Source organism: Dicentrarchus labrax, unplaced genomic scaffold (genome assembly GCF_905237075.1).
Source record: "Dicentrarchus labrax unplaced genomic scaffold, dlabrax2021, whole genome shotgun sequence".
Taxonomy (NCBI): domain Eukaryota; kingdom Metazoa; phylum Chordata; class Actinopteri; family Moronidae; genus Dicentrarchus; species Dicentrarchus labrax.
In genome coordinates, this window is record NW_026136702.1 from 22,680,996 (window position 1) to 22,705,249 (window position 24,254).

The 24,254-nt window shown below is 41.3% G+C and overlaps 3 protein-coding genes across 7 annotated transcripts in view; all 3 read left to right on the forward strand.

Annotated features, from left to right (window-relative positions):
- Window positions 1-9,668, forward strand: part of itsn1 (intersectin 1 (SH3 domain protein)) — a 44,548-nt gene extending 34,880 nt beyond the window's left edge. For all 5 annotated transcript variants that reach the window (XM_051418512.1, XM_051418520.1, XM_051418537.1 and 2 more), the window contains 14 exons: window positions 446-552; window positions 1,083-1,184; window positions 1,593-1,674; window positions 1,794-1,892; window positions 2,011-2,094; window positions 2,751-2,834; window positions 3,027-3,158; window positions 3,264-3,344; window positions 3,778-3,899; window positions 4,872-4,954; window positions 5,090-5,173; window positions 5,609-5,673; window positions 6,026-6,134; window positions 6,221-9,668. In XM_051418512.1, coding sequence (XP_051274472.1) covers window positions 446-552; window positions 1,083-1,184; window positions 1,593-1,674; window positions 1,794-1,892; window positions 2,011-2,094; window positions 2,751-2,834; window positions 3,027-3,158; window positions 3,264-3,344; window positions 3,778-3,899; window positions 4,872-4,954; window positions 5,090-5,173; window positions 5,609-5,673; window positions 6,026-6,134; window positions 6,221-6,369 — 1,383 coding nt within the window. In that variant the 3' untranslated portion in view covers window positions 6,370-9,668. The remainder of the gene's footprint in view (window positions 1-445; window positions 553-1,082; window positions 1,185-1,592; window positions 1,675-1,793; window positions 1,893-2,010; window positions 2,095-2,750; window positions 2,835-3,026; window positions 3,159-3,263; window positions 3,345-3,777; window positions 3,900-4,871; window positions 4,955-5,089; window positions 5,174-5,608; window positions 5,674-6,025; window positions 6,135-6,220) is intronic.
- A 3,142-nt stretch (window positions 9,669-12,810) lies between these two features.
- On the forward strand, window positions 12,811-19,949 carry si:dkey-22n8.3 (uncharacterized). The gene is made up of 8 exons (XM_051422378.1): window positions 12,811-12,910; window positions 13,254-13,320; window positions 13,852-13,947; window positions 14,293-16,926; window positions 17,664-17,822; window positions 18,313-18,373; window positions 18,822-18,946; window positions 19,651-19,949. The coding sequence occupies exons 2-8, from the start codon at window positions 13,317-13,319 to the stop codon at window positions 19,677-19,679; spliced, it is 3,108 nt and encodes a 1,035-aa protein (XP_051278338.1). The 5' UTR covers window positions 12,811-12,910; window positions 13,254-13,316; the 3' UTR covers window positions 19,680-19,949.
- Window positions 19,950-20,416: 467 nt separating this feature from the next.
- Window positions 20,417-24,254, forward strand: part of pdxkb (pyridoxal (pyridoxine, vitamin B6) kinase b) — a 28,206-nt gene continuing 24,368 nt past the window's right edge. Inside the window, exon 1 of the mRNA XM_051422389.1 lies at window positions 20,417-21,132. Coding sequence (XP_051278349.1) covers window positions 21,052-21,132 — 81 coding nt within the window. The 5' untranslated portion in view covers window positions 20,417-21,051. The remainder of the gene's footprint in view (window positions 21,133-24,254) is intronic.

The following is a 24,254-nucleotide window of genomic DNA, read 5'->3' on the forward strand; positions in this document are numbered from 1 at the left end:
TTGTACTGTCACATGATGCTCAAAATCTTTTCTACTATGCCAAAAATGAAACAGAGCAGGAAACAATAAATACTTTGAATTGCCTTTATATGGCTTAAAGTACTGATATCATATATTTAAAAGCTAATATTGGTTGCACCCAGTTGCACAAACAAAACTCTTATCCCTTTTTTGACAAAGCTAACATACGCTGTTGGGTTTGGAAACACAAGCTTTTTCACAACATATCTGAGAGTTTAAGTTCACATTTTCTCGAGGTTACGTCATATTTGTAGCTGCTTTAACTTTAAAGCCAAAATGCAGTTACTTCCAGAAGCATCTACCGTAAGATACGATCCAACAGTACAACAACTGAGTTTTGGAAAACCAACATGAACTAATGCCTGTGTTGTGATTAATATTGGTGAAATTTGTTCTGTGTGTGTGTGTGTGTGTGTGTGTGTAGATCTTCCACAAGCCTCTGTTGGAGTGCGAGCTGCTGACGGAGAAGGAAGTGGCCATGATCTTCGTCAACTGGAAGGAGCTCATCATGTGCAACATCAAACTGCTCAAGTAAAGAGAAATACACACACCAGTATAACACACGCACTGTAGACATTTGCTTCTGGTCACTTGCTTTCATTTGAATTTCAAAGATAACATTAGCTGGAACGCAGCTTTGTCTCACAAAGTTCAGCTGCTTTGAATGAAGCTTGAAGCTGGAAAATAAAACCTATTTTTACCCCTCACTGCCCGACCTGAAACACAATGGCGTATTTTTAAATTGACATAAAAGTCATTGAGGTTTGGCACTGAAATTAAAGATAATCTTATCCTGGTTTTTACTAAAATGTACATGGGCTCTATTAAATACTTTTATTATACTAAACCACACTCTTTTTCCCGTTAATCCATAATAATTAGTTGATTCATATTTTGTATTAATAGTCTAGTATTAAGTTGCATGTAATGAAAAAGTACCTCAAAATTATACTTGAGTACAGTATTTTCCACCTCCGACATTCAGTACCAGTCAGTAATGTGAACCTGTAGTGACACAGCAGACCTGGCTTCTACTCATGGTGCCCCTCTCTCCCCCGCAGGGCTCTGAGAGTGAGGAAGAAGATGTCAGGTGATCGGATGCCGGTGAAGATGATTGGTGACATCCTGACCAACCAGCTGCCTCACATGCAGCCATACATCAGGTTCTGTCTGGTGTCTTTTAATCCCAGTCAGGAAGTCAGTTCAGTTCTTTCTGTAAACAGCAGAGTGATTACAGTTTTTTATTAGTTTAGATTTTTATTTAGTTTTCAATTCAGTTCAGTTCCAGTTAGTTTCCAGAGTGGGTTCGCTAGTTTATATATGTTTAGTTTTTATTAGTTTCAGTGTTAGATTTAGTCTTTTTTAATTAGAACATGAAATAATTGTAATATCAATCTTGCCCCTGACAAATACCCCCAATAAATCCTATACACTGGACCTTTCACTGAAGTCACTAAAAGGTTTTTCAGGCCCAGTTCTGGTTTGTAGTTTAGTTTTAGTTCACTATAATAACCTCTATAATAAACAGCCTATAAACGTTTAGTGTAAATGTTTTCTGATTCTGTGTTCAGATTCTGTTCGTGTCAGCTGAACGGAGCCACGCTGATTCAGCAGAAAACCGACGATAACCCAGAGATCAAAGACTTCCTGAAGGTATTAAGTACACTCTCTACACACACACACACACAGTGTATGTGTACCAGTTGCAGCATTTTACCCTTTAATCCCCAGTGTGTTTGGTAACTCATGCTGTCTGTCTGTCTGTCTGTCAGAGGTTAGCCATGGATCCCAGGTGTAAGGGAATGCCTCTGTCCAGCTTCCTGCTCAAACCCATGCAGAGAGTCACACGCTACCCGCTCATTATCAAGAACGTATGTACGGCACACAAACACGTCTGACTCGCATTCAGAGGGATGGATGAGGACTTCAAACCACCACCGATGCACTTCCATCATATTCTTCTTTTGTTCTTTTGTCTATTGATTATAGATCATAGAAAATACTCCAGAGTCGCATCCAGACCACAGCCACCTGAAAGCTGCTCTGGAGAAAGCAGAGGAGCTGTGCTCGCAGGTGAACACACACACACACACACACACACACACACACACACACACACACACACACACACACAAGCAACTTTTTTAAAGTAACTTAATAAAACTAAAACTTCAATTAACTGACCAGGCTGTAATTTGTTCATTTTGTCAAAAGTTTAAACATTTATATTTCTGTAGCCGATCTAAGCAGCTTAGAACTGAAGCGGGCGACCCGGTGGGCTTGAAGAGGTTTTATACATTGCGATGTGGTTAAATATCGATGTGGATACAGAGGCACAAAGTCACATTTGGACCATCATTCATCATCTTGGTTAACTTTAAAAACATCTTACAAATATTTGTAACTTCCCAATTACAGTGCTGACTGGACAACTGGGTTGAGAACAAATGTTCTTTCTTTCCTTAACAGTGCAGTAGTCTTTATATCCCTTATTATTTATTCCAGTGTGACTCTGTTTACTTTTTTTGCTCTATTGTTGGGAGCTTTTAGCCCCCAGCTCTTGGTTACTTTGGATTTGTGATTATCTGAGTGTATGTAGGTAAAAGTCAAATTGACTCAATGTGTGTGTGTGTGTGTGTGTGTGTGTGTGTGTGTGTGTGTGTGTGTGTGTGTGTGTGTGTGTGTGTGTGTGTGTGTGTGTGTGTGTGTGTGTGTGTGTGTGTGTTTAGGTGAATGAGGGCGTCAGGGAGAAGGAGAACTCAGATCGTCTGGAGTGGATTCAGGCTCACGTCCAGTGTGAAGGCCTTTCTGAGGTAACTGCAACACACTCACACACACTCATTCACACACTCACACAACCAACAAGCTGCACTACACACCAGCTACACACTGACAGCAGTTAATCTGATCTCATCCGACAAACTTCAACATAATTAAACATGAAGAATCCAGACAACCAGCAGGTTCTCTCGGCTTACACTCACCTGTCCCTGTCTGTCCTTCAGCAACTGGTGTTTAACTCCGTCACCAACTGTCTGGGTCCCAGGAAGTTCCTCCACAGCGGGAAGTTGTTTAAAGCCAAGAGCAGCAAGGAGCTCTACGGCTTCCTGTTCAATGACTTCCTGCTGCTGACACAGGTGAGCCTGCCGTTCCTCGGGCTGTCTCGCTGACTCCGTGTGTTTCTATTGCTCAGTTCGCGCTTCCTGTTTCTAAATCCAACTTCCTTTTTGTCTCTCTCACAGGTGACCAAACCTCTGGGCTCGTCAGGCTCCGACAAAGTCTTCTCTTCGAAAACACACCTGCAGTACCGCATGTACAAGACGGTAAGACGACACACACACACACACTCACACAGATGTGCATTCATCCCCACACTCTACTGCTGCTTCTACAGGATCCTTAACTCCTGAAGTAAAACTGTAACTTTTAGGAACCCGCAGGGTCCAACCTGAAACTGAGTGGTGGACTATTTTTAAATTTTAAATAAGTCATAGAAGTTTGGCTCTAAAATTTAAAAACAAATGTTTATTTAATAATAATGTTGTTTGACAGTATTTTTTTCTTTTGTCTGTCATACTTTGCATTTATTGTTTCAAAACTTGTAATGGCAATATTCAATCAGAAATATTGTTTCCAACTTTGTTAAGATGTTGAAAAGATTTTAGATTCTGGAAACCTGCAGATACATGAACAGTATTTGAAGTAGAATGTATGTAGAATAGACTAATAACTGAGCTTGTCTCCTGTCTCTTTCAGCCAATCTTCTTAAATGAAGTGTTAGTGAAGCTGCCAACAGACCCGTCAGGAGATGAACCTCTGTTCCACATCTCTCACATAGACAGAGTTTACACACTCAGAGCTGAGAGTATCAATGAAAGGTAATATAAACACACATGTGCAGCACATGCAGTGGTGGAAGGACTTTTCAGATCATTATTTAAGTAAAAGGACTAATACCACACTGTGAATACTGAATACTCTATGTATGTATTATCAGCAAAATGAACTTAAAGTGTCAAAAGTAAAAATAGTCATTTTGCAGAAATATGGTCCCTGTCAGTGTTTTACTATTATATCTGATGTCTGGACTAACATTAATGAAAATGTTGCATTTTATTGCAACTGGATGTCGCACCAGCATCTCAGACCTAAACAATGGGACAGAAATAAACTAAAACTCACCAAAACGGTCTTTGTTAGTTTTTCCAACAACCACTAACACTGGTTTGGTTGAACTAAACTCTGAAAGGGCTCCAATGGCCGCAACATAAGCTAATGCTAATCCTTGGGGACAAATGTGCCCGTCAAACTAACGGCAACATTATAGAAAGGATCCCTACAGAGATAGAACTTGATATTGCTATTGCCACCTGACTCCATAGCTTACATTGTAACTTCATTCAAAGTGGACAGAAACAAAATAAAACTCAGTCATTCCACTGTTCTATCACCAGCTCCGGCTGGTTGGAATGAATCTCTAATGTAGATGATAAAAACAGCAGCTTCAGTCGCTCTACTCAGCCGCACACGGAGCAGACCAGCTATGGAAACAAACCACAGAGAGGCTGTGATAGCAATACAGGAAGAGGGAGTGACACACCATGACTCCACTATATCTTTACATAGCTAATTAATGTCCTAAGACAAAAAAAAAACTTTTAAAATAGTTTATTTAGCTTAAGAAGTAGGAGAATGGAAGAAGAACCTTATTTCTCAGATTTGGCCATTATTCCTAACAGTACTTTTAGACCTGTGTGATGTGTTACGTCTGGTCTCAAAATGTCTGCAGTTACTGTAGAAAGCATGTGTTTCTTTGTGTGTGTGTGTGTGTGTGTCGCGCGTTTATGCAGGACGGCGTGGGTTCAGAAAATTAAAGCAGCTTCAGAACTCTTCATTGAGACAGAGAAGAAGAAGAGAGAGAAGGCGTATCTAGGTATTGCTTTTCTTTCCTCCATCCTCATTGTTCTGTTGAAGGCTGTAGAAAGACATTTCAATAGTCAAACTGATTTGCCACTATCAAACTGTTTGATACTCAGCAGCAACTCACTTGTCTGTCTCTTTGTCTCAGTGCGTTCTCAGAGGGCTACAGGGATCGGTAGACTGATGGTCAACATTGTGGAGGGAATTGAGCTCAAACCCTGTCGCTCCCATGGTACGAACACACTCCTCTTACTCAAATTTGCAAAAGCCAGTTATTTGTTGACGTACAGTCTCTATCTTTACTAAAAAACATATGAAATGAATTCAAGTTTTTAATTATTTTCCCTGCTAAACTAAAAATTTCTTATTAGCGCTGTTAGCACCTTATGGTCAAATGAATGCTCATTCAGTGTAATGTTGAACACTAATAACGCTAACAGTCACTTTAACCATTTACTAAAAATATAAATACTCTATATTTGGACCTGTAGTGTGACATAGATTCTACTGAGGAAACCTAAAGGTGTCAAATCCTAAATTTGGTCCAAGCTAAAATAATAATGTGTCCGTATGAGGCAGAACAAGTTGTTTCTCGTCATTCAGAGAACAGGGGTTATATTAGCAGTGTTGTTCTCAGAAGATAATATCTGTTTGTCTGTATTTCCAGGAAAAAGTAACCCATACTGTGAGGTAACCATGGGTTCGCAGTGCCATATCACAAAAACATTACAGGTATGTTCTGTTTTGGACAGGAAACCTTGAGTTGTACAGCATTGAGTCTGTCATCGTGCATATGATCTTGTGTTAGGAATAACAAATAAATAAATAAAGCCTTGTTTAAATGCAGTCGGATTCTCTCAGCACCACGGTTGTCTTCTCCTTCACATCTTTCCTTCACCTGACCTGATAAAGAAAGAGAAAGAGTTGGGGAAAGGACATAGGACGCTATTGTTTTGACTCTTTAGTTCTGTATTGATCCATCTATTGCACATACTGAAGTTATTTACAAGTTATAATACACATCTCTTTTTGTGCATCAGAGCATTCATTTTGCTGCTCTTCTCTTCCCGTTCCCTCTCTGTAGGACACGTTGAATCCGAAGTGGAACTCCAATTGTCAGTTTTTTATTAAGGACCTGGAACAGGACGTCCTCTGTGTCACTGTGTTTGAACGAGACCAGTTCTCCCCTGACGGTCAGTAATAATCAAAGACTTTCTTTCAGATCATCTGTTTGTTCTCCAGATGGGATACGTTCATTTATTTTACAATTTCATCGCAGACTTCCTGGGCAGGACAGAGATCCGGTTGGCTGAAATAAAGAAGGACCAGGGCTCTAAAGGACCAATCACGAAGCGGTTGCTGCTCCACGAGGTTCCCACAGGAGAGATCGTGGTCAGGCTGGACCTCCAGCTGTTTGAGGAACCGTAATACCTGAACAGGACCTCACTGGACTGAAAAGGAACAAAGAGATATGGTTTGGACCCGACAGTCGGACTGAATTAGACTGGACTGGATTTTCTTGGTTTGTCCTGGTTCAGTTCCTTACTGCTTACAGGCTGTTTATGTTTAAGGAGGGCGGTACTCTCAGCTGAGGGAAAGTGAATATTTAGTGGTTAGAGAAGCCCTGGATTCACTGTGTCAGGAGGAGCAGCAGCAGGAGGAAAAGGGTTACAAACAGTTGTAACCAGTCAGCACAGAGTGAATCCATTTGAGCAGTTTTAATTATTTTCCACTACATTTGTTTGAGTGGAAACTGTAAATAAAGAGCTTATTATCTCCGTTTCAGACCACATATCAGTTTTCTTAGATTAATATTCAACCTAAAACCGGATGTCTGCAGGTTCTGATAAATCACTGAACCTCTTAAACTCTTCAGATGTACTTTCCAAGCTAAAAATGTCTTACATAAATCTTAGTACTTTGTTTTACTGGTCTTAAAAAGCAGATCTGTGGTGGGAGATTTTAAAGACAAACACCCCCTTTAACCAGCAGCTCTTATAGTGGACCTGATGTTGTATTACCAAGGAATGAAAATCCATGGCCTGTTTCTATTCCAGTCCAGTCCAGTCTACTTCTGTCCTCCTTCAGTCTGGTCCAGTTTGTTTTTTTTGTCCAATCTGGTTCAGTCCAGTCCTCTTGGAGATCAGCCGGGTCTTTACTGTTTTCTTTTCCTCTGCTTCATCAGACAGTCTCACAGACACTCCAGTGACAATCCCAGCCCTCCTTAGTCCCAACCAACCCCTGTGTGTGTGTGTGTGTGTGTGTGTGTGTGTGTGTGTGTGTGTGTGTGTGTGTGTGTGTGTGTGTGTGTGTGTGTGTGTGTGAGAATGACTGTATGAGTGTCAAAGTGGACAGGCTACTGAAAGGTACGGTTCAGTGTACATTTTCTTCTCTTTTTTAAGTCTTACAACTCTCGGAGTCTTAAGATGAAGTGTTCGGGCTTTCAGCGTTGAGGTACTGCTTGTGAAGGGATCTTGCCGTTTTGAATTTTTGCTCTTTTGACCTTCACTGAACACTTGCCACATTATCTCAGAAAGAGATAAATATGTACAGGTTAAATGAGAAATGCTAACGATGCTAATACACTGAAAATATAGAAAGATTTTACCCCGGTGTATGACAAGTGTCCAGTGTAAATAAATTACAGACATGCCAAGATGTCCCTTTCACGTGCACCCATTATAATAATAGTGAGAATAAAATGGGTGAAACTAAGGCAGCCGGGGAAGAGGTGTGACAGCTAATTTAAATTGAGGTACTGTAAAGAGGAATGTCTTAATTTAAAAAAAAATAAAATGTATGTTGGATGCACACGGGGGTCATAGTTTTAGGAGATTTTTGTCACACATCTAACCTCGGTTGTTATGTTGCTGCTGTGCGGAGCTGTCACAGTGGCCGTCACTATGCAGGGGAGGAAAACCCTGAAAGAATCAGGGGGCCCAGAGCTGGATAGGGGCCCCTCGTACATGCTAGGTACGACAGACATGCATTTAATAGGAACAGCCTTTTAGATCATTTCCACTCTCTAACCCTGAGGAGGCTCAGTGTAAAAGTAATTTTACTGTGTGTCGGCACTCCCAGCACTTTTAAAAACACACACACTGTCGCTGATATTAGAGCAGAGCAGGACACGACTGATGTCACATAGCGGCCATTTTGAATAGTCATAGTCAAAGTAGGAAACTTGAAGGCTGGTGTTATTCTTTATTTTTCTCACTGTCAACACAAAAGACTAAAACCAACATGTGTGATCTCTCAGTGCTTTCCAGCTTCTCTTCTGTGGCACTGGACTCCAAGCTCACTGGTTCCTACTGAGGGTGTAAATCTCACAAATATATAGTGTCTTTCTTTTAAATGACTCATTCATTTTCTAAAACACTTGGTCATTTTAAGCACACATTAAACAGGATTAAATTGTGCATTTGTTGGGGATTAATCCACATTGGTGTTCTAGTGGGTAATGGCTGTTCCTGGTGATGGCTTCTGTGTTTTTAATAGTTTTTGGACAATAATGGAAGTCTGTCTGTGATTCAATACTGTTAGTACGATCAATTCATAGTTGGTTTTAGTCTTTTTGTGGGATTTGTTGTGTACAAGAAACTACAGATTATCATCAGCCCTATCCTTTAAAGCTAGTTTTTGCTTTAGCACATAAAACTCAACAGCTGTAATATTATCTATCACTGTTGAGAACATCAGCTACAATGACTGCTTAAAGTTAGCAAGGAACTTGGCTAGCTAGTTAGCTATAGCCTGCTATAGGCTGGACCGCGGCAGTTTACTGTAGGTCCAAATATTTGACTTCATTGAAATGTGAGATAATTCCTCCGGCAGTTTTTGAGATACACTTTTGTTAAGAACGGGGAGTATTTAAATAATAAATGTTTGTATCGCTGTCACAGCTGCCGCGTACTGCTGGTGCCTGTACGTGGTTGCGTTAGCTTTTTCATGCGTAGGTGCCAAAATTACCATTTTTTTTAAATAGTGGAGCGTAATTGTGTGTTATTATCTTGTTCTTTGGCATAAAAAAACAACAGTTCACTACTTTTGAAAGGAAAACAAGTTTTGTTTGTTTTCAGTTTATTGTCAAAAATGTAACCACTTTTTGAAGCATATCATTTACTCGAATTCCTTTGTCGAAAACACAAACTCAGGAGTTACTTTAAAGGCAGCATTGATCTTCTTTCCCGCCCTGAGTATTCAAAATGGCCGCTGCGTGAGCCAGTCGGACAGTTTGTCCGCTCAGCAGAGTTGTAGATATGCTAGTTAGCTAGCCACTTGGCCAGTCAGTAAATGTAGTTAGCAATCTTAATTTAAAGCCACGGTTACTGAATTACCACTGAGACAACCAATAGTTACCTTAGTGACCAGCCACTGTCCAATCAGAAGTCAGCGCGGCTCAGCCAGTTGCAGCAGCGTGACCGTGGAGGACGGTGTGAGCGAATGTTTGTGTTTCCCCAGACTGAAGCTGATGAAGGTGATGATGATGATGATGAATGATGATAACCCCCCACCCCCTCTCCACGCTGTACTGAAACTAACCTAATCCAGTTTGAACCCGTTCTTACTGTCTACCTTCCAGGTTGTGTATAATACTACTGCTATCTGAGAGTTAATATATGAGCGCCACGGGGGCGATAGAGACAGCCTGCTGTTAATTATCACTGTAGAAGATGATGTACGTTGTTGTCTTTCAATGTTCAGAATAAACTTCAGTTGGACCAAGACTGCAGCTGTCTGTGTTGTTGTTGGCTCCAAGCTCACACACACACACACACACACACACACACACACACACACCCACACACACACACACACACACACACAGAGAGAGAGAGAGAGAGAGAGAAACTTACATCAGTGAGTGGGACCCGCAGAGAGGTAGCAGTGAGATGATTGAAGGAATAGAGAGAAAACAAACTATTTCTTTTTCACAAAATTATGTTTACTGGTATTTTGACTTTGACTTTTTTCCGATTGTTGGGTTCTTGAGGAAATCCTGTACATGACAAAGTTAGTAAAAAACGCAAAAAGGTTGGGAACCACAGATCCACATGAAAAACCATTCCGACCATCTGATGTGTTTTATTTTTTGGTTTTACTTGATAAAGGATGCAGTTGCAAATTAAAGGTCATCCAAATAACCAAAAATATATTGTGTTACTTTTTCTTATTTATTAACCCTACCAAAATAATATGACAGCATTCTCAATATCAAACACATCTGTAGACTATTAAGAGGAAAACAATGTTGAAAATGTTCTCATTGCAGCTAAGTGTTACCAGGCCTTCGTCAGCCCTTGACTGACATGGTGTATGAACCCTGAAGCCCACATGACTAAAAAGGAGACTCACAGCTGCATTGAGTCACAGTAGGACTATTAACTGACCTATGCCCACTGCAGCCTGTGTTCTCCCAACCCTTTAAATTCAATCTGGAAATAGTCCTTCCTGCCAGGATGACACTCACAACTCAGATTTAGGTGTGCAGGGGGGTGTAAACTCAGTGTTGTGCTGGCAGTGAAAGGGGGCGTAGTCTTCACTTCACAAAATGCGTCAAATCAGACACATTGAGCCACAAAAAGCCGGAAGTCAGTCAGCGTTTCCTTCAAAATAAAAGCATCTAGGCTGGAGTCAGTTAACTTACAATGTACTGATATACAGTGGTGGAAAGTAACTATGCATTTATTCAAATACTGTACTTAAGTTGAGTTATTTCACTTGAGTATTTCCATTTTATGCTACTTTGTACTTCTACTTTATACTTCTGTTAGAAGTCCCTAGGTCCGACTTAAACAGTGGGGCGATCGTTCTTTTGCCGTCGCTGCTCTTAGACTGTGGAACAAACTGCCCCCTGACATTCGTACCACTACTGATCTCGGCCTTTTTAATCGAAGCTTAGACCCACTTTTTAGATTAGCTTTTAATTCTGAATAGGACAGTACTGTCTCTTAGGTGTACTCTTTTATCTGTCCTTTCTTGCATTTCTAAGGCTTTTAATACCCTGCGTGCTGCGCACTTTAAATTGTATTTGTATGTTATATATGTGTTATGTACTGTTTCATGGCTCTGTTGTAAAGCACTTTGGGTACCTTTCGCTATTGTAAGGGCTATACAAATAAACTTATTTGATTTGTTTGATTCTACATTTACGTATACATTTCAGAGAGAAATATGGTACTTTTCACTTCACTACAGTTATTTAGAGGAGCTATAGTTATTTCACACATTAAGATTTCACATACAAAATAAAAAGTGTTAAACTACCAAAAGTATATGAAATATATATCTGTCTAAAATTTGCTCCACCTTGACTTAACATCAAAGCACAGTTTACATATTAACACATCAATAACAAAGATCCCATAATATAATAGTATAACGCTGACAGTACCCTGCATCATGAGTACTTTACTTTTGATAATTTAAGTATATTTTTTTGCTAATACTGCTTATATATATAATTAACTATTGCTATCAAATCATGTAATTCATTAAGTCATATTTGCTCCTTTAAACAAAACCATTTGAGGGCACAAATCATTTGGAATTAAATGTCAGGGAACCTTTGGAGAGTAAACTGTTATTTGATACAAATGAGTATTAATTCTCTTGAGACTACTGTGCTCCAGTATATGAGCAGTGGTGGAAGAAGTACACAGTGTAGAAATACTCTGTTACAAGTCCTGCATTCAAATGTATACTTAGGTAAAAGTATTTGCATTCAAATATACTGAAAGTACCATAAGTAATGTTGCAGCTGGTAAAAGTGGAGCTAAATTAAATTTCAATTCTAATACTGAAGCATAGCGTATGAATTTCCTCCTTGGGATTAATAAAGTCTTATTTAACCTATAATAATATGTAACATAACATAACTATAAACACTCAATAAATGTACTAGTAGCCAACCTAAAACTTACACTTTAGCAAGGGACTTCATTATTTTTCCATCACTGTATCAGAGAAATACAGGTGAGTAGTAACCAGAAAGTATTTAAAGTATTACATTTTTTCCATTCACTGACATTTCTATTTTCCAAAGACAGATTAGACGTTGCGGCTTTTATTTCGATAATCCCGACCGGAAACGTGTTCTTCTTCGTCTGTCGGTGTTGACCTCGGTATTTAGAGGCTTGAGGTAGAGAGCTTTATGTAACTGTAATGCTGATAGAAACACACAGGACATATCGGGCTGCTAAACAAAAACATGTTAACCAGCTACCAAACAAACCAACAACAACAACAACAATAACAAACGGTTAGCAGTTGATCGGTTCAGGCCGCCACAGGAAGAGGGTCTTCATTATCGCCGCGGTTAGATGAAGTTAAATAAATGACTGATTGCGATTTGTTATTTGGCGTTTTATCAGCTGTTCAAATGTCCCCCGCTGTGTCCCGAGCGACACAGCCACAGTGACAGACAGTGTCCCGGTGGAGGAGAGACACACTGAACATTCAGTACTTTCCCACAGCGACCTGAGGCTCCTGAACGTTACACCGAAGCAAACTAATACAAACTGTTTCTGACTGATACCTTTTTTATTTAACAATCATGGCTGCTGCTTTGTTCACAAGAGGAACAGGGTTATGTTTAAGAGTAAGTAAATGTCTTGTTTTTCTATCTGTACTGAACAGTATTCAACTGTGAATAATAATCAATAATGTATTCAGTAGTGATTACTCGAGTAATCGAGTACTGCACCTTAAGATCATACTTTTTATGTGGCAGTGGAATAAAAGCTTTCAGTGTATTGAATTCCTGTAAATGTAAGTTTGGCATATAGCATTACTTTGTGCATCTTATAACTGTGTGTGTGTGTGTGTGTGTGTGTGTGTGTGTGTGTGTGTGTGTGTGTGTGTCTCCAGTGTATTCACAGGGAGTTGTGCAGAGTCGTATGGAGGCCACAAACTGCACTGTTCAGCTCCAAACCACCAGACAGAAATCAACCACGCAGGACACACATCAGTAAGACAAACACATTATCTGGCTGTCTGATTTTCTGTCAGGTTTCTATTGCAATCCCCACGTATCACTGTATTCTGTTCATATGTTATTCTTTCTACACCAGTGGAAAAGTAAGACCCTTATATCATGCTGCCACAGGGCTTGAAATTCAGTGTCCCTTTCTGTTCAATCAATAAATGCAAATATAATCACAAATTAATTACAAGGAACATCGTATATTCAAAGTAATAAGGAAAATAAATAAAATAAAATAAAAATCATATAAGCTTATAGGAACACCCTAATCCAGAGATCCAGAGAGAAATAGTGAGAGACCCACCACATCTACTGGCTGCCTGTGCAGGGTGCAAGAGGAGAGGGAGAGACCCCGGCGCTGATAGCAAAAGAGCTGTGGACTGAAGCATGCATGGGTATTCAAAATTATATATATTAAATTACATATTAAAGTAATAATTTCATTGAATTTCTCTACTGTGCTCCAGAATTGTCCCACACACTGTGTCTTTGTGTCCCAGGTGCTATTTTATTGCCCCCGGGACAACAGGTCTTTAATTTCGAGCACAGTGCTACCACGTTGGATAGGTGACAGGAATTTCTTCTTGACAAGCACAAAGATTTGTGGGCAGTATGGATCAAATCCTCTATCATGATATACTGTATGTCATTTAGTATTGCAATATCGACTTATATATGTATGTTAAAATCAGGTAAAATGAATTGAGAAACTGTTAGTGAGTAAATGAACGGACAACAATGTCTTTCAGCAAATTAAATACCTGAAAAATCAACGTACTTGATGCAAATATTATATGACATCTCAATACTGCCGTAAAGCTATATTGAAATTTGCTTTATGGAAAGACGTTTGTTTAGACAGTATATCCAGACAGGCCTCTACTGAAGTAATTTTCTTCTGAGTCTCTGTTTTCTTTTGCTGACAGAGAAAGCCAAGCCCCAGCCAGTGGTGGATGTCGCTAAACTCTTGGAGCAACTCTTTTCCCAGCGCAGGCCAGGCACAGCGCCTCCTGCTGCTAAAGGTCAGCACATTCAGGATGTTGTGTAGAGCAAAATGAAGTCTCTGTCATTTACCAGCCCCTTCTTCATCACACAACATGACACATGGTACTTTTTCATGTATCATTTGAGACTTTTTGGACATCCCGGTACTAATATGTAATCATGCAGAAAACTATGTTAGACTAGGTTATGTACATCTCGTGGAATGACATAGAAAGCACATGTAACTGCAAATGACCACTGTATAGAGAACATGCCATGTTTCTGCCATTCTGTGCTGAGTGATTTTACTTATCTACCCCTCCCCTCTCCATGTCCTTTACATCCTCTTTTTCACTCCTCTTCCTCTCCCCTTCCTCCTACAGCTCGACCAGCCAAAGCCTCTTCCGTACCTACAAAACCTCCTACCACCTCCTCAATCAAAGTCTCCACCTCAAATATTCCTCCTCTGTCAAAGACGGAGCCACCACTGTCTGTTGTTCCTCCTGCTTCTAGTTTCCAGCAAATTGACAGTGTTCCTAAGACTACAAATACTTTTAACACTGCACCGCAATCCCCTCAACCAATAGCAGCATCTCCGACAAACCCAAAGACTTCATATTCCTCAGACATGCCTCCGCAGTCTCCTCTTGATTTTATTCAGGGATTTGCTGCTGATAGTGTTTCCAACGTGACTGTTCCTCCAGCCAGCACAGCACCTGCATCATTAGAACCAGAAGCAGCTGCAATAGGATGGCAAACCTCAGCTGAAACAATAGAAAATGTAGAAACAGCCACAGAGCCAGTTGAACTCAAAACTGTCACAGTACTGCCCTTATCAGCCCACACGGTGGAGGAGAATGTAGAGACCTCATCTTTGTCAACTGTTACAGTAGAAACCTTAATAGAAACCACAACAGAATCACCAGTACAGCTTGGCCTGTCTCCTGTGGAAACGCTAGATGCTGCTGTTGTTGAAGGTCCAGTAGAGCCTACAGTAGATGTTCCAGTTGAAGAAGTACAAACCAAATGCACAGACTCAGGTATGATTGATGTCTCATACACTGCCAAATTAGAACCCTTCATAGAAACTACAATAGAATCACCAGCAGATCTCAGCCAAGTTCCTGTAGAAACACTAGAAACAAGAGCTGCTGTTGTTGATGGTCCAGTAGAATCTACAATAGATGTTACAGTAGATATAGCAGCTGAAACCAAAAGTACAAACTCAGGAGTGGTTGACATTACATACAATATAACAGTAGAACCCTCATTAGAAACTACAGCTGAACCATCAGTAGAGGCCAGCACCTCCCCTCTGGAAACACTAGAAACCAGAGCTGCTGTTGTTGAATGTCCAGTAGATGCTCCAGCACAAGCAGTACAAACCAACAGCACAGACTCAGGTCATGTTAACCTCTCACACATTGCTGAAGAGGAACCCTCAATAGAAGCAACGATAGACCCATCAGTAGAGGCCAGCACCCCTCCTCTGGAAACACTGGAGAGTAGAGCTGCTGTTGCTGAAGGTTCAGTTGAAACTATAACAGAAACTGAAGCCGATACAGCAGGTCAAGCAGTACAAACCAGCACTACAGGCACAGGAGTGGTTAGCGTCTCATACAGTGCCAAAGAAGAACCTTTAATAGAAACAGTAGAACCAGCAGTAGATGCCAGCACCTCTCCTCTAGAGAGTAGAGCTGCTGTTTCTGAAGGTACAATAGAGCCTACTGTAGAAACTGAAGCAGCTGTCAGCTCTTCACACAGTGCCTTAGTGCAAAATGCACAAGAATCTGCACCCTTACCTTTGAGAAACAAAGCAGAATCTACAGTAGAATCGTCCTTAGGAAACTTCACTATGGAGGAGGGAGTGAAGTCTGAACAAATGACTTTAGAGTCTGTAACTCTCCATGTAGTTACGGTTCAGGTAGAGTCCTTGAAGACTGATGAACTCCTCGAAACAAAATCTGCTCTTGATGAAAAAGCAGAAAAACAACTTCAGGAGTTGTTAGTCCAGACGGGGACTGGAGCCGAGTACAAAGCTGCAGCCGAAACTGAGAATGCAAGTGAAGATGAGGCCGAAATTTTAACTAAAGCTCTTTCAAAATGGAACTCTCTGTCTGAAGATCTTCAAGAGTTAGAAGGAGAAAGTGGCACGTTAGTGAAGGAGCTCCTCTGTCACGTGCCTGCGGCGCTTTCCAAAACTCCTGACATGGAGAAAACAAGTTCAGCCTCTGGTCCACCTGTGGGAGCAAATGGAGAGTGTTTGCAGGTGGAGGAGAAGGGAAGCGAAGCAGAAGCCATGACGCTGGAATCAGTCATTTTTTTGAAAGTGAAGGCTGAAGTTGGATGTCTTAAAACTGAAGTTCTGCTAGAAACAAGGAATGCACTTGAGAAAGAAGCTGAGGTACTAGCAAAAGAGGAGAGGATGGAGGTTAAGAAAACGATGGAAGATGTCTTTGAGGACACAATAGAGGCTGAAATTCTAACACTAGATTCTATATCTGAAACCACAGACGCAATAGAGGCTGAGACATCTGTTATGCTGGAGGCCATGTTCGGTTCTGAGCAAGGTCCGATGCAGCCACCTATCACTTTACCCGTTGATCAGCAACTGGGACAACAGGATGAAACGAGTGATCAGGAAAAGTGGTCTGGAGAGCAGGAAGAGAGTGCCTTGGAGGCCATGACTCTTGAGTCTGTGACTCTGGCTGACATTGAGGCCTCCTTGGAAACTCTGGAGAATGAGTCTCTGAGTGACGCCTCGGATTATCTGGAGAAAGAAGCTGAAATTCTTGCTGGAGAGAAGAGGACGGAGGTAGAGGATGCGGTGGCGTTTGAAGAGACGACTGAGGCTCTGAAGGTCGAGTCTCTGTCTTTCCCCGAAGGTGACGCTTTGTCTACAGCGCTGCAGGCAGACACACTGATGGAGAAGCTGCTCTTTTCTGTTCCTGGGAACGTAACCGGGGTAACAGAAGGCCAGATTGGCCAGGAGGTTGTAAGAGAGAATATTTTGGATGGTAAGTTTGACTTTTGTTAGTGGTGAAGAGGCATTAGGAGAAGCAAAGGCGGAGAGGTCATAGTAGATAAATCTCTAACTTTAAAGTCATGCTTATTTAAAGGAGACATTTTGAAGTACTTTGTTTTGCTTTCTTACTGAGAGTTAGTTCAGAGGATCGATACCACTCATGAGACTGTTAAAGCAGCTGAAAGGAACTTTAATCTTGTATTGATTCTGGCGGGCCCTGTAGACAAAACAGGAGTATTTGTACCCCCTTGTTTTGTCAGATTTTGAGGGAAATCCGACTGAATCCGAAGCCAGTAGAGGCTATGTAGAACTATACAGAATTAACAAATCTTCCAGCTGATATCTAGCCTGTCTGTTTATGTAGGACATATAAAGGAATCAGTATTAACTTGAGACTGTTTAATAACCACTTAAAACTCCTTGTAATGTGTTTCAATTGGGAGCTTGAGCCACAAGATTATTAGCTTAGCTTAGCATAACGACTGGAAGCATGGGAAAACACTAGCCCGACTTTGTCCAAAGTTGGAAAATACGTTTGATGGAGACTTTAGAAATACATGTGTTATTGAAACTGAGACAACAGCAGAGGAGATGCAAACATTTTAGTTTGTTTTCAAGAAGAGTTTAACCAGTACCAACGTTGGTGAAGTGGTAGACGCGTCAGAAAGTGGAATTTGTTCTTGTCCAGACACTCATCTGTCCTGTTTCTGTTTTGTTATTTTACCACAGCAACAGTTGCCACCGGGCCAGTTGACATTGATTCAGCCGCTGCAGTGACAGAGGATCTTCCAGCTTCCGACGCTCTGAAGGAGGTGCTGCTGGGAGAGGAGGTGGAGGAGGAGGGAGCACAGATTGAAGCCGTGGGGATTGCAGATGGGACACAAACAGGTAAATAAACTTAAATAGACATATGCAGATACATGCACAGTTGTAGGTTGCATCAGGCAGTTCTGCAGCACATGGATTACAGCCGTATTGCAGGAAGCAGCGTGATGTCCATGTAGGGAGGAGAACAGTAAGGTCTGGATGGGTGTGTAGCATATCCCACTTTGACACAAGAAACCATTTGCTTCTCATTTCAGACTAACTTAATGTTGGCTTTTTTAAACCATGACTACAATCTTTCCCTAAATGGTTGAGCATGCTTGGAACGAACTAGGTCGACCACATCTAAAGGAAAAAGTGATTATACCTGTTCTGAAAGGCTACACTTTAAAGTCGGGGTGAAAAGCCTGATGTCACAGCCTCCATCTGCTTGCATCACACTGCCTCTCTGATCTCTTTCTTTTTAATTAGTTTCCCAATAACATTCAAAAACAACTAATATCAGCATTGTCTGGTGATAAGGATTGGCTTTAATGGATTTGATGTGTTTCAGCTTTAGATCCAGTACAGAGACTCTTTCTGGAGAAGATCAGAGAATACAACAACATGAGCAGGTAAAGAGACAATAGAGGTTTCCTGTTATATTCATTAGCAAACTCCATTGGAGGCTGCTGGATTGCCCCTGAACAATCACGACACAGGTTGTTCAGTTCTATATAGCTTGGCTTGTTAAAGGAATAGTTCAACAATTAACACACAGATAAGAGGGTATCTAGTTTAACATCTAACTCTCAAAAATACCATACATTTCCCAAAAATGTTGAACTATTTCTTTAAGGGCCTTAGTAAGTGGAAGTAAGTACTTACGTATACAGTAACGGCTGGAGGCCCAGCTGCATGGTGGCCCTTTGATAACAACACAAGAAAAATGCAGAGTTTAAGATGGGATACCAGTGGGAACTGTGATGTTGAGATGTAATGTAGAGGAGACATTGATTGAATGACAACCGTTTCAGCTTTCATTTCCCTCGTCTTCTGTCTCCTCACTTGTCCTTCTCTAAGGTTGAATGGAGGGCCATTGGAGGCGGAGCCAGACTACGAAAAATGTCTGTCAGAGGAGACCGCTAAGCTCCAGAGACTTTATGGGGGAGGAGACCTGAGCAGCTTCCCTGAGTTCACCTTCACCGGTCAGAGAGAGAGGTTCACTCACAGAGAACTTAATACACAACATTATATTCAGAGCTATATCAGTGGCAGGTTCTGGAAGTAAACAGCCTTTTAATTTGCTTCCCTCTTTAATGTGATTAAAGCCTTTAACTTAAGAGGTGATGATTACATTTTTTAGAGATACAGCATCTTTGCTGATAAGATGAACTTATTATCTGTCATCATCAGTAACATGTAGTGCCCAATCTTATCACAGATTTATTATGATTAGCATATGTCAGCCAATATGTAACAGACGCTGCAATGTCCAAAGACCACCGACACGTTTATTTTTCAGCTGTTGTAAAATGTCCTGCTCAGTACATATCTTTCTAACAACTCTCTGATAACCAAATTTATGGAATACTTTTGTAAACTCTAAACTTTGGAGTGGTTAAGATCTCCAAGGCAACACAACAAACCTGACTGATGAACTTGCCTCTGGATGAGTACATTGTGTAGTTTAATCTACCTTGTGTTGGTCATACACTCTGGCTGATAATCTAATTCCTTATGGAGATTATAAATTATACTTTTACCTCTGGGACATGATGTTTCAGCTCTGTTGCACTACGGCTGATTAACAGGCACCGCACAGACTCATTAAAATATATACAGTGACAGAATAAAACTAAATACATTCCCAAATATACAAAAAAAACGACTTCTGCTGTTTTCTCCTCAGAGCCCAAAATGGACCAGGACTCCAAATGATCCATGACGCCTCCCTCCCACTCTTCTTCCTTCACCTCTTCTCCTTAGGCCTGTCCTCTCTGACTTCCTCCTCCATTACCTCCTCATTTCACTACATGGGAGAACAGAGAGAGGGGGAGAAGAAGAAGAAGAAGAAGAAGAAGAGGCATAGGCGGTTTGTTTGGGTGATCTGTCTTTAAAGTAAGAGAAAATGTATTCCTACATGTTTGTTTGCACTGTGCAATAATGATAGCAACAAATTCATTTTATTAAAGCAGCGGCATCAAAAGAGCAAGTCTCGTGTTCTGTGGTGTTCAGGGTGTGTGTTGGTGTGAAACGCAATCAGAGCGTCAGGTAGAGCAGTGAATGCCTGGATGAACAGCAGGTGGTGCTGTCAATTCAGCATCTCTACATTTATCTCCTCTACCTCTCTGTTTCTATGCCTCACACTCTCCCTCTTTCTGTTCTTTCTTCCTCTTACTTGCCTTTGCAGCCCATATTTGTCTGTATGCACTCAGTGTACTCTCTCCATCACTGCCGGCTGTGTTGTGCAGTGACAGAGGCGGTCTTTGCCAAGTCAAATCCCCCCTCAGTCACGACTCTGTGATAGAGACGGTGTGAGTCACAACCACAGACACGCTGAAGGAAAACATTAGCGCAGTACCAAACTACAGTACAGATTTTTTGGGGGGTTTGTCTTTTATTTTAGTCAAAGAAAAGACACATCTGAGTAGTACATTTATGTAAAATGTTTTCCAAATGAATTCGGCTATGTAAAGTGGAGAGACAGAATTTAATAGGAACAAAATAGGAGCGAGTTGTCATTCACATTCATTCATTTCCAGCTGTGTTGATCAGGATGCGCTGAGTGGCCCTGTGGTGACGTCACCGGGTTTAGGCGGTCCCTCAGATCGCCTGCGCAGAATACCTGCGCGCGTGCGTCCTGCCTTCAGTCTACACGCGACCCCTCGGTTGTCCTCGGCTCGTGACACCTTTTTTGAATTGTCAGTTAGCGAAACGTTAACGGCCATAGCAACAGAACCTCTAACGGTCGTTGACCAACCGACTCCCGCTGTTTCTTCTGTGTGTGGTCGCACGCGCTCTCTCTCTCTCTCTCCCACCCTCTCCCCATCACACACACACACACACACACACACACACACACACACACACACACTGCACATCACCCGCTACAACCTCAACACGCGCTCACACTCACCGCCATCCTGCCTGTGACACACAGCTGGTTAGCTAGCTAGCTAACGTTACTTCTTACTACCTGGCGCCGTTGTCGTCGTGTTCACGCTGAGTTTTCCGTATTGTTATGTGTAGACGTGATTATTGTTGAAGTAACGGATTATCTGCATCCCTCCTCGGCTGACCGGGAGCCGCCATGGAATGCCGTGTTCTGTCCATACAGAGCCATGTAGTCCGGGGATATGTGGGCAACAAGAGCGCCTCTTTCCCATTACAGGTAAATACAACTTGCATGCATCCGTTATCGGACAACGAGCGACGAGACGCCCGTTATCGGACACGACCCTGTCTGACACGCTTGGTTCCTCTTTGCCTGCAAAATCCAGCTGCGAGTTTCCATCAACAGTAAACCGACAGATGCAAATACCGATTTTTGTAATGATACATGGTCATTACATCGTACAAAGTTGGTACAATCTTTGCTAACAGAGATCTGTCATCCGCCTGAACCGTCGCTGGATGAGTTAAGGTCCGTGCTATTATAGTGCGAAAGGCCATAAACGATGCTGATGTTGGACGTGCTGTGAAAAGCCCCAAAATAACAGCTGGATGTCGAGATATAACCGCGACAACCTGTGTCGTGCCAATTCTGTCTCCCCGACAGAGCCGTCTCTTTTACCTCAGCACAAACACTGAAAGATGTGAAATGTGGATAATATCCTGGCAGCTGGTGTTTTCTCGTTGCTCATGCTTTGTTTATATGGCGACGTTTTACATTTCGGCTGTAAATGAAGGAGGAACTCTTTCAGACGGACGGCGCCTGTCATTGGCAGGGTGTCCGATAATGGAGCAAGGTGTTTTTCTACTAGGTTTTATCGCCCGCCACGAGAAAACATTCATTAGGTACCTGAACTGCCTGGCTGTAGAGCGACTTCATGGCTAGTTTGTTCGCCAGAGGTGGCAGAGTTGTGTCTGATAATGGAGCTCCTGGTGTTAATCAAATGACCCCTATTTGGATGACTGGGGAGAATGGCAATAACTATTACATGGAGAACCGAGCTTTTCTCTCACAGGTCGATGTAAGTCCTCAGTTAGCCTGTCAGTAACAGTATACACCTCCCAGTGGGGTTGCAAAAGCTAGCTAATGATAATCTCAGGGATTAGAGGGATATGTGTACCCAGTTAACCAGTCACCACGGTGACCATCTATAGCTCACAGCCCTCAGACAGGCAGGTACACGGCTGTAATGGTCATGAGGGACCGTGCATGGGGACATCGAGGTGAACACAGATACAGCCTCGCGCCGTGATAACCTGCAAGTTTGTTAGTACTACAGGGCGGACAAATAATCAATACAGCTGTTTCCTACCTTTAAGTTTTCTGATAAACTCACAGATTAGGGGAAAAGGTTATCGTAGATGTTTTCTGGTTTCTGAAAGTTAAAAGAGTGTTTTACCAGTTTCATTAGAACAATCGCACACATATAGATTTAGTTGTGTGTGGTACAAAGGTTTAAAGACCGTACACATGAGAGACAACTACCTTAGTTGTCTATGAAGTTCAGTGAAACTCAAAGTAGTGTATTGATGGTGGCTTTTGAAAAATAAAGTTGCCCTTTCACTGGGATGTTTTTGTTTACACTGATTAATTTTGGCTAATAGACGTCTTGAAATTTGCAGAATCACAAAATCACCTGTTTAGATTTGCAAAATGATGAATCTAGCACAGGTCTCTTACTCACTTTGCAATTCAAAACAGATGTCTTTAAACTGAGAGCAGCTGTAACAGCTACTGACATCTTAACAAAACATCAGTCAGCTAACATCTTTGAACTAAAACGATGATATCAGACGTGAGCCAACATTGGTATTAGTTATTGGTGTACATCTGCTCATTTATCTTGATATCTAACTGTAAACCTATACTATGCTCATTGGCTGACTAGGGTGATTAAACTGTATACTAGGACACCTCAAACATAGTCACTGCTTATCTTATACATTAGTAAGCTGCAGAGACACCATAGCAAGCACTGTTTCTTTACACCAGATTAATGGTCAATCTATGTAACTGACTGACAGCCAAATGTGTCACTACAGTAACCAACAGAAGTTGAGAAAACGTTTATGATTTTCAGTTTTTATCTTTCCTATTGTATGACACCCCCCCGATCAGAGGGTCGTCTGAAGATAAGGGAGTTTAGTAGGCATCAGTCAGTTAACCTGAATAACAGAGCAAATTTTAAAGCACTTACAGATGAAGTGCCGTTGAGTACAGGTTTTGAGTGGCTCAACATGTGTCTTGGTCTTTAACCTAATAGGAGTGACTCTTGTGTTGGGTCATTACAGCATAACTACTAGAATAAGAAGCCAAAAACAGCAAATGCATTCAAAACAAGCCATTGATTTGATATTAGTTGAAAGGACACAGAGGTTATTAGCTCCTCCCGGCTATGAAAGTGATAGTCATTCCCCTTTATGATCCCTAATGTTGACAGTAGGGTGATTACAGTGATTGCTTTGGGTCTATAATTGCATGATGATGCTGATTGTTACAGTTTCAGTTTTTCCACCAGCAGTGGTTTGGCAGTCAGTAGTGATGGTGTTATAGGCCTACAGTACACGTCCCATCATCCTCAAAGACAGTCACTTGTTGTAAGTGCCGTGTCTATTTTTAGCCTGCTGCGCCCCAGGATGTATTTTGCGGTTATCCTAATGGCTGCTGGGCTTTGATGCATGTCACCAGGATTCAGTGCAGCCATTATTGTTCAACTACTATGGACTATTAAGGCCAGTTTGTACCGGCCTAATGTTAAAATAATGTTTACCAGTGCAGCTTACTAAAGCTTACACTGATATTAAGCAGTGTACTAAACCTACAGCTTCACCAAAGCAGGAATAATACCAGTATTACAGTCACCAAATATGGATACGAAAACTAGTACTTGCTGGTGCCTGTAATTTTTCAGAGCATCTTTAGTAAGATTACATTCATGCTGCTTCATTATGCAGACAGTATTTGTATTGAAGCCTTTATAGTCTTTTTACAGGGTGCCTGCAAGTCATGCAAGTTATAGTTGCAAGTTAATTGCCTTAATCTCAGACTTTAAATAGTCCTGCATTCATCTAAATATAACATTTTACAACTTAGATGAACTATTATGAGTCTTACAGATGTTGTGAATTCTCGGGCCCCCTGGTGAGAAATGAAACCTGTCATGCAGAATGTCTTTCAATTGCTTTCACTTTCAAATTATCACAGCGGTGAAGTATAGCCCTATTTTTCATCGTAATTTACATTGAAGGGTCTTATAAGTGGTTAAATGTAAGGACACAAACTCTTCAGGCACCATGTTTTAGCTTGAATGAGATGTTAAAAGGAACAACGATTATGTAAAT

What these genes read in the sequence shown, in the direction of transcription:
- si:dkey-22n8.3 (XM_051422378.1), top strand. An exon ending in AAGAGAGAATATTTTGGATG is followed by an intron (nt 16,927 to 17,663) that starts GTAAGTTTGACT and finishes ATTTTACCACAG; the next exon opens with CAACAGTTGCCACCGGGCCA. An exon ending in CCCTGAGTTCACCTTCACCG is followed by an intron (nt 18,947 to 19,650) that starts GTCAGAGAGAGA and finishes TTTTCTCCTCAG; the next exon opens with AGCCCAAAATGGACCAGGAC.